At 50.9% G+C, this 10029-nt stretch overlaps 2 protein-coding genes across 2 annotated transcripts; both read right to left on the reverse strand.

Annotated features, from left to right (window-relative positions):
• Positions 1 to 1266: 1266 nt before the first annotated feature.
• On the reverse strand, positions 1267 to 2880 carry gpr82 (G protein-coupled receptor 82; the record flags this gene model as incomplete). Its single annotated transcript, XM_084489048.1, has 3 exons — positions 1896 to 2880; positions 1590 to 1727; positions 1267 to 1476 (listed from the first exon to the last, which is right to left on the reverse strand). The coding sequence occupies exons 1-3, from the start codon at positions 2808 to 2810 to the stop codon at positions 1267 to 1269; spliced, it is 1263 nt and encodes a 420-aa protein (XP_084345174.1). The 5' UTR covers positions 2811 to 2880.
• Positions 2881 to 4279: 1399 nt separating this feature from the next.
• Positions 4280 to 8918, reverse strand: LOC311370721 (putative G-protein coupled receptor 34). Its single transcript, XM_084489049.1, is given in 8 exon segments — positions 4280 to 5096; positions 5867 to 6147; positions 6149 to 6518; positions 6643 to 6844; positions 7368 to 7608; positions 8304 to 8397; positions 8590 to 8700; positions 8782 to 8918. Coding segments are annotated over 3 exon segments (1218 nt in total). The 5' UTR covers positions 6488 to 6518; positions 6643 to 6844; positions 7368 to 7608; positions 8304 to 8397; positions 8590 to 8700; positions 8782 to 8918; the 3' UTR covers positions 4280 to 4498.
• Between the last annotated feature and the right edge of the window lie 1111 nt (positions 8919 to 10029).

Genomic DNA, 10029 nt, shown 5'->3' on the forward strand with positions numbered 1-10029 from the left:
AAGGAATAGTAGTCAATCGACAGACTGAATGTACGGTATAGCGTATCAGTTCTCCCTTTCTTATCACATATAGCTGAAAACACAGAAGAAGCATGAGACTATTCAGCTGGAGGAGGATGTGTGCTGCACCTCCCTCCTCCTTCCTCTTCCCTTCCATACTAGCGCTACCATGACAAGCCTGATCATGTCACGTCGGGGGCCCACATGTAGCCGTGTCTCCACGTGTATCTCACTCCACATCAAAAGGCACACACACACACACACACACACAGACACACACACACACACACACACACACACACACACACACCACACACACACACACACACACACGACGCGGCAATTAGTCCCCATCATCCCACTTGGACAACAGTGGACGCTGCAGCCAAGGGAGGGGGATCTCTCCGATGGAGGCTGTCACAAAGGCACCAAATAACGGAGGCGTGTTTGCACTAATGAAGACACACACACACACACACACACACACACACGAGTCCATTTGACATACTGAGTGTGTTAAAAGCACAGCCATTTGACAAACTGTTTGGATCTGAGCTCTCTGATGCTGCAGACGACATGCACATGTAATGAGGCTGAACAGTGGGGAGAATGAGACGCTGTGGCCATCTAGCAGCGGTCGATTCATAAAAGAATCAAGAAAATGGCATCTGATACGGATGCAAATCCCCTAGTTGCGTGACAGATGTGTGGGTGTTTTGAAATCTGTTCAGAACACATTTATGTATGATCATGTATACACCTTAGAAATCGATTTTGATCCACAACAAAAAGCATTCAGCATTGTGTTTTAAATGTTCTATTTTTAAAAACATATTTTCTATGTTTTGGTCAATTTCCTGTGTATTTTCGGTCCTGTGTATAGAATCAGTATCTCAAAGTGACAAAACAATTGCCAGACAATGTGGACGAGGTAGTGCTGAGAAAAAAAACAACAATACCAGGCATTGATATGAGTTATGTATTTCAATACAGATTATAAAGGTTGCATGGTATGGTCGCACCGAGGCTTCTGTACTGAATAAACTTCCCCTACGGATACAAAAACACAGGGATTTTTTCTCGGCTCACACAGTCCGCGCACAACTTCTACACAGAATACAGGCAGACACGGGCTCACCATGTACACACGCCTGTCATCGAACCCTACAGATAACGGAGATTCATTCCTGTATAAAATCTTAACCCAGAACAGTTGTACATGGAGACTAGTGGGAAGAACGCCGGGCTTATAAAGCACCCACAGGCTTACAGTGTGTCGTCTGCGGTTGGAGTCTCTGTGCCCAGCTCGGACAGCGCAGGCCGCTGACCAGCTGCCCCCTCCTCACGGGCCGTGGTCTGGGTCCTTAGCCCCAGGAGGATAAGGGTTTGTTTCCGGAAAGTTCTGTCCAACAGGAAATACATCACCGGATCCAGGGAACCCCGCATCATGGCCAACAGTAGGAGGAGATTCTTGATCTGCACGATCGAATGAAAAGATGAATAAGCATGAAAACCATCACGCATTGGTACATTTAATCCAAAGATTGAATTGCTTAAAGGACACTGGGTGGGGGGGGGGTCGTGTTTACCTCAATAAGGCTGGAGAATGGATGGCAGTGCTGGGTCTTTGCACTAGTGCTGTAGGAATGAAGACCTTGATCACGGACCAGGGAGATGAAAATGGCCTTGTAGACGTTGTACGGTAGCAAGCAAAAGATTAGCACCATCTGGGAGAAACAAACACAAAGTGATTCATGGTTGGAGCCGGAACAAAGATCTGATCTATTCATTTTTCTTGAAAAATATCGACGGCACTGATGCTTGTAATAATGTCCTCAACGACGATAAAAATCACATTTAATCCTATCTGCTACATCGTTGATTCACAAAAGCACCTTGATGACCACGATGTTGCGGAACACCCTCCGAAGCAGGCCCCGGGTGGCGGCCGTCCGGATGTCGCGTCGCGAGCGCCTGACGTGAACCAACAGCAGCACGTAGCACAGCAGCACCAGCAGGAAGCACGCAAAGAACAGCGTGATGGTGATCACTTGGCCCGCGTTGGACAGAACTCCTCCCAGCTCTGTGGCCGGGCTGTAACACAGCACGACTTCCTCCTCCTCCTCCACCTCCTCCTCCTCCTCGCGCCACACGCGGCTGTGGTTCGCCGCTCCTCCCCGGTCGGGCACCCGGACGTGCCCGCGCCCGCTCCCGCTCCCGCTCTCCTTCAGGGAGTAGTACAGGGTCACGAAAGTGGTTGTCCCGACCACCAGCACCCAGGCACCGACGCACACCGCCCGGGCGAAGGAGGCCCTCCTCAGACGGCTCCAGAGGGCGGGGCTACAGCAGCAGCTACAGCAGCGGCAGGGCTGGGCGAAGCTGCGGGGGCCGCGGCTGAGCACGGCCAGCCGGCTGACGGCCAGCCAGCTGAGGAGCACCACGCTGAGGTGGATGTTGACGTGGAGCGCCGGCGTGGTGCCGTGCAGCACCAGCCGACACAGGAGGCTGGCGGCGGGCCGGGCGGGCGCCTGGACGTAGTACGCGACCATGAAGGGCGCGGCCAGGGAGACCAGCAGGTTGGACGCGCTCAGGTGGCTCAGGTACACCCGGGTGGGGGCGGCGGTGTCGGCGACGCGCCGCAGGAACACCCACAGGGACAGCGCGTTGCCGGGCAGCCCGGTGAGGAAGAGGACGCCGTAGAGGCAGGGCAGGGCCACGAGGGTGGCGGCGCCGGGGCAAAGGACGAGCGGCGGCGGAGGCGAGGCTGATGATGATGGGGACGTGTGATTAAGGGGCCGCGGGTTCTCCATCGCTCTGTGTGTGTGAGAACGGGAGCACTGGGTTATTTGGCTTCATTGAATGAGGTAGTACGTTTGTGGAACTGGCTAGCCCCCGTGTACCGCAGCAGCGCTCTCCGCAGATTAGCACTTTGCTAAGAATGAACGATTCATCAGCAAAGCCGATTGCCATCACCGCGTTCACACGTCAAGAGAAGACAGACGTATACTGTATCGGTAAGGTGCCACTATTATCCCCTAAGGACAACGCGTGAGCACACTAAGGGAAATACACACCGAAACATCAAACTTTAAACAAAGGGAAACTCTTGAGACGTACTTACCCGTCCAGTGGTCGTCCACCTCAGCAGCTCCCTTTAGAGCACTCTTCCGTTCCGTTCTCGGACTATGACGTTATGAACGTGGGAGGTTACTTTAGACAGTCGCTTCAGACCACGTTAACCAGAGGGAGACGTGGTCTGAAGCGATCAGGAAACCTCATTAGGTTTCCTGATCGCATTCTGCTGCAGAATGCGCGCATATCTTCTGCTTCATGACCACACAAACACATTACTAACCTATCAGATGGTTGAATGTTGTTTTTTTTTATCTGTCATTTCTGCAAGCTGATATTGATGATCACATGGTTTGTAATAAGAGAAGTTAACATTTACATTTAGGGCATTTAGCAGACACTTTTATCCAAAGCGACTTACAATAAGTACATTTGTCATAAGAAGTGAAACAATATATCGCTGTCGGTACAGTAAAGTAAATGTTCATAGAACCAAGTGCAAGTACTGACAATCGCCAGGCCAACCCATTCCCCGTATACAGCAGTGATAGCTAGCTACTGCAGATGCTACACAATTAAGTACATGCTACACAATTAAGTACAATGAATGAATACAATGTGCATTAAGTGCGTTCATTAAGGGGCTATAAAGGGACTGAATGGCTATGCAGAGTCTAGGTGAACTCTGAACAGGTTTTGAGTCACGAGTTTTGAGTCATTGAGTTAAATAAGCTATTGCCAAAGATATAACCAAAGAAATCTGTATTGTATGTGCATGTTGTAGTGGCCACAGTGTATCAGAGTAGTGTTTGTTTTAGAAAATACTATTTTCTGTCTCTTTCAGTGTCTTTTCCTGTCTCTGGCTCTTTCAGTATTTTCACCTCCATGCCAGTGGGGGGCGCTCTGCAATAACAAATCCTCCACCACGTTTGTCTGTGTGCCTAGGGGTGGTGCTGTCGCTGAAGCCAGCTAACTAGGTAGTAAAAAGCCATGAGAGACCAGTACTCCTCATTTGCTCTGCTCTCTGTCTTTGTGCTATAGGCAGAATCATTCAAAAAAAACCTGTTGATCCCTTGGGTCATATATATATATATATATATTTATATATATATAAGAAACAATAACATATATAAGAAACATTAACGTATATAAGAAACATTAACGTGTTTCTTTCTTCATACATTCCCAATAAATAATACATTCATAATCATTTTTAATAAATGTTTAATAACAATGATTTGACACAAAGTATGACGGTAAAAAAAAATATTTAAAAGTTGACAGTGTCCAGAGCATGTTCTCCTGTTCAAAAACAAAGGAACGTAGAATGCCTCAGAGAGACCACTCGCAATGAAGTGTTCGACAAAGCTGTGGAGCGCACGTACAGACTCGCTCTCTCGCCGGCACGCTCCCCTTCGCTTTCGTCTCACGGCTGGCTCGCGACGTCGGCGGCATCGTCCCCGAGCGCGCACGCCGCGCCGGTCGACGGCCGCGTCGTGGCGGTCCTGCCCGACCCCGAGCCCCGCTCGGCGCTGCCGCTGCCGCCGCCGCCGCCACCGCCGCCGCCGCCGCTCGCCCCGGCCCCCCGCGCCCGCATCACGTTGCCCAGCAACCGCATCACCTGCCTCCTCACGGACGACGACAGCAGGAAGTACATGACGGGATCCAGGCAGCTGTTGAGCGCCGAGAAGAGCAGCGCCACCTCGTTGGCCTGGTCGACCACGGCCCGCCAGTGGCAGGACGTGTCGGTGATCTGGGAGACGATGTAGAAGACGCGCACCACGTGGTAGGGCACGAAGCACACGGTGACCAGGACCAGGATGAAGAAGGACTTGTTGGCCGTCCGGGCGAAGCGGGCCGCGTTGGGCAGGTCGGGCTTCGCCTTGGAAGTCCTCAGCAGCTTGAAGGCGATCTTGACGTAGCACACCACCATGCAGCCGTAGCTGATCCAGAAGACGAGCACCAGCACCAGGTTGAGGTAGCCCTTCCACTTGGCGTGCCGGAGCTCCTTGTACTGGAAGCATCTGGAAGGACGAGAGAGCAGCGACGACCACCGTGACACACCGACGAGCGAGGGTCTCATGGGGTAGAGGGGTGACCGGTCCCCCCCCGGAGAGGAACAACGCTACGTCGCAGGGATGAAGGCCCTGTCCCAATTCTTCCCCTTCCCCTAGATTTGAGCCCTAGCCCTCGATTTTTTCGCGTTCCCACGAAGGGGTAGGGTGTCCCAATTAGGCCTGGGCGATTAAACAATAAATGATCGTATCGTGATAGACTTTTGATCAATATCAATATAAAACATGTTCGATATATACATCGATAAGAGACTGGACCACCGAATCTAGCAGCTGGGTTTGTTACACAAACACGGCTTCCATACTTATTTACAGTATTTGTGTTTTTCATTGTTGTGTCGACATTGGAGTATTTATCAGTGAAGAACAGTGGAAGGTCGTATTAAGTGTTAAACAGAAGTGTTTAAATCCAGCATGGTAATTCCTAGTCTTTTTAGGTCATTCAAATTATCAATAGTTCGATCGATATCGATCAATAGGATCAAGTTATATCGTGATATGTCTTTCAGCCGTATCGCCCCCCAGCCCTAGTCCCAATACTTAAGGGAGCAAGGGGGGGGGAGGGGGGGTGGAAGTCCCTATTTTCCCTTAAAATCAACCCTTGGAACACTACGTACCACTACGCTCGGTAGCTGACATGCAGCTAAGGCCACTCAAGGCAAAGTGTTCTTGTTAAGTGGGAGTGGGAGAGACGTGGGACTGGAGCCGTGAACACTGACCTGTTGTTGGGCTCCTTGTGGCTCTCCTCGGGGAGCAGGATCAGCAGCAGGGTCAGGGCCAGCGCCAGGCCCCAGATGACGGCGCAGGCGACGGTGCTCCAGCCGCACCTCGGCGCCAGACGGCGGCGGGGCCCCGGCGCCCCGCCGCCCCGGCCGATCTTCAGGTAGCGGTCGACGCTGATCAGCCCCAGCAGCACGATGCTGATGTACATGTTCATGTAGAAGAAGTTGCCCACCACGTGGCACGCGGCGGCGCCCAGCTCCCAGCGGTCGCCGCGCACAGCCGTGGTACCACACGCGGAACGCCAGGCAGGCGGCCAGCAGCAGGTCCGACAGCGCCACGTTGACCAGGAGCACGTGCACGGAGGAGCCCCGCCTGGAGCGGTCGCGCAGGAACACCCACAGGGCCAGCAGGTTCCCCGCCAGGCCCAGCACGAGGAAGAGGGCGTAGAAGAGCGCCAGGGGGATCCGCAGGGAGCCGGTGTCCGAGGGGCAGCGCTGGCCGGGGTCCGGGGTCGTCGCCGCCACCGCCGCCGCCACCGGGCCGTCGGGGCCGCTGGAGTTTGTGAACGGAAACGGGAGAGCCATCGCGGCTGTCGTGGTGAGGATGGCTGACGTCATGAGGTCGTCGTCGTCGTCGGGTTCTTCACCTCTGATTGATGGAGGAACGGGCAAAAAAAAAAGGGTCAATGTAGTGGTGCAAGCAATTGAGCAAAACTAACAAAACCATTGCAGAGTGTTAAAGATGAACCACAACACATTTGGAAATCTGTCACCATCAAATTGATCTCGTGGGCGATGTTTTTTTTTTTAAGTCTGTGCCGGGAGATCGGTTTCCCTGGAAGGCGTCTAGACGCAGACGCAGGTGCTGGTGGTGTCGGTGTCGGTGAGGTTGGCTGGAGATCCTGCCCTGGAGGACGCAATCTCCTACTGAGGGGGGGACGAGTGGAGCGTGAAGGGGAAGGGGATGGAGGAGGGCTGCAAAAAGCCACAGAACGGCAGATAAGAGCATGCCTGAGAGGTGTATATGTACGCTGTGTTTTGGTCCTGTTTAAACACCAAAAGGTTCCTGATTGATGAAGGGGCGCAGTCTACAATGACTGCGTGGGAACATCAATAGATCATAGATCGATGAGAAATAGAAGGGTAACCGTATCCCGATTTCACCTTTGCTTAAGCTACATCTCGACAAATGATGGATTCGTTTCCCTGTCCAGATTAGCTGCAGTATATCTGGCTCCGATGGCAAAAGGCGTAGGGTCCCTTTAGGGCCGTCTCTGTGCCGGGTACTAAATCAACTATGTGCCTCCTGCCCTAATTTACAAAACATCACCGTGCTCTGCTGGCCACCACGCTAACATGGGCTTCAACATTTCTCGTCTGAAGGAAGCAAAACTCTCGCTTTGCTACTAACCACATTTTATCTGCATGTGATAATGATCTGGTTAAGGCGAGGTTCAAAGCAAACGTAAATATATAAATGAATCCATAATCAACTCACCATGTGACCATATATCCAGTCGATTGAACTACATTTGTTGCTCTAAAAATGTGGTGCCTGAAATGTCTTCGTCTTTCTTAATCCGTCTCGAGACTCACGTTTCTCACGTCGGTTGAAAAATGAGAACAATCTTCAACGTGTTTCCTGGACAGTCACTGCAAGTGAAAGTTTTCTCTCGAATTCCATTTTTTTCACCTAACTCAAAAGTACTCTTCAGTATTCTGTATTCCCCTCGTCTTCGCTGGTAGTGATACAAAGAAAAGAATCCAATGAAAAACAACATTCAATCTCCTCTTGTTTTCCCTCCTCTGTGTGGATCCCTCCTTCACCTCCTTTGCTGCCGACAGAGAAGTGTAGAAGTGCAGAATGTGGGGATGCTTTAACAGAGGGGAAAGATTTGCAACAAATGAAAGAGGGGGTTGCCAACCAAAAAACAGATGGGGTTGGACTACTACGTACTATGAGCAAGCAAGTGAAAACAAACCACGGGGCCCTCATTCAGGGCTCCACTACGGACTGGGTTCACAATAAGAGATAATTGCTTCCAAGTATAACACTGCAAGCATTCCCAGAAACATCTTCCCAACGGCTCCCCATTGGGAACTCAAACCGAGTTTACATTTCCATCCGAGGCATGGCGGCTAAGGGAACAAGGTCAACACAAACTCTAGCAAACTATCCCCAAAGTGTAGGGTGCAGAGGACAGATTCTATATGCTAAAACAGTGATTGTCATATTGCCCAAGGACTCTATTTCCAGTATAGTCAACATGTTTTTTTTTGTTCTTTTTAGAAATGTTGTGCTTTTTTGGCTTCAATACAGTACATGGATGGCTTTCGCAATTCTCCTTTTCCTTCAACAGTTTTTTTTTCATTTGTGACTGTTATTTTATGTTGTGTGTATTGTAATGTATGGCTGGTGTTGCTGTTTGCTTACCTGGTACTTGAAGATAGCCTTATTCCTCTCCTGCTGCTGCTCTTGTTTGAAGTGAGGATTTTGAAAATGTTCTGCGCTGTTCAACTTGGACCCGCTGGCAAGCAAATTCACACTTTACCTGGTCTGTGCACAATATAACGTCACAGCAAAACATACTGACAGGCATACTGTATTCTGATCGGTGACTTAACACAATTAAAAAGAGAACAGTACAACCCAAAGTAAACTGCTGCCAAACACGACACAACACGTTAAACCTAGCATATGTTTACCTCTCATTACTCACCGCAAGTCTCTTGGGTGTGCAATGTAATGTAATGGCTTTGCGGTTTGGGAATTGGGTGTGCCATACAGAGTTTTGTCGTGTCCCTCTTTAATTAGGTTGTAGGCTGTCCTTCTGTAATTAACAAGAGAGAAGGGCATCAAGTGAAGAGTGTGAGATAATACGGAAAAGAAACAATCTCATTCTATGAATAACCTTCTTCTTCTTCTTTCTTCCTCCCGCAGCCTCACTGTGTGTTGCTGGCCTCCAAAGAGAACTCGGCCCCGGTGAAGCTGGGCGGGTTTGGGGTCGCCATCCAGCTGGGAGAGTCGGGGCTAGTGGCCGGAGGTACGGTGCAACGCAACGCGGCTTTACACGTGAACTAAAGTACAAGCATGCACACAAACACTCACTTTGAGGAACTCTCTCTTTGAGGAAATTGCAGATAAAAAAAAACCCATCCCTCACAGCATGTTGCAGTCAGACAGATGCAACTGAGTGAGTTAAGCAACGTCCTCCCATATGACTTTGAGGAAATATGATTAAAATCATATCGGGTTATACAATATAAAGCGAAGTAAAAGTGGAACTTTTGGGAAGTAAAAGCTGTGTGCGTGTGCAGGGCTGGGCCTAAGCAGAATTAGTTTCAAGCCTTTGGGCCCCCCCCCCCCCCCCCCCCCCCCCCACCACCGCAGAGTCATCTGTGCTCGATGATTATTGACAGAAACAGCACACCATGTCACATTATAAATTGCATTAATACAGGAATGGATTGTGAACTACTGTCCCCCCCCCCGGGCGAAGAAGCATAAAGACCCCCCTCCTCCATTTTGTGCAAAAGTGGGTGTAAATGGGGGAGTGGGGCGGGTTCCCAGAAAATGTTGAACTTGGTAGATGTGATTTCTGTTTTCTGGTGCATCTTGGGGATGGCCAGCTGGAGATGGGCGATACCTTAATTCGTTCAGATTCATAGCCTATAACCTGACTCGCAGGGCCTGCACAAGCAAACGAATATAGCACTGGGTTTAGCTGCCCCCAAACCAGTGAGACTCGCCAGTGAGGCGGCTTTTGTTCTTGCTGTCTCTTTGAGTGGGCTCTCCTCCTCCTCCTCCCGTCTCCTCCAGGCCGCGTGGGCACGCCACACTTCATGGCGCCCGAGGTGTGAAGCGGGAGCCCTACGGCAAGCCGGTGGACGTGTGGGGCTGCGGGGTCATCCTGTTCATCCTGCTCTCCGGCTGCCTGCCCTTCTACGGCACCAAGGAGCGGCTGTTTGAGGCCATCTGCAGGGGGAAGTACAAGGTGAGCCCGGCCCGGCCCGGAGGCCTGCGTCGGGAGAGAGAGGTGCTCTCCAGCGCCACAGTGTCAGTGTTGGTGTCGGTGTGGGAGTCTGTTGTGTTTGGAGAACACATGGTAGAAATGAATGGTACAGAAATGTACAGTGTACATGTTTGTACACTGTAATGT

This window comes from Micromesistius poutassou (genome assembly GCF_964030765.1).
Source record: "Micromesistius poutassou genome assembly, contig: SCAFFOLD_6434, whole genome shotgun sequence".
Taxonomy (NCBI): Eukaryota; Metazoa; Chordata; class Actinopteri; order Gadiformes; family Gadidae; genus Micromesistius; species Micromesistius poutassou.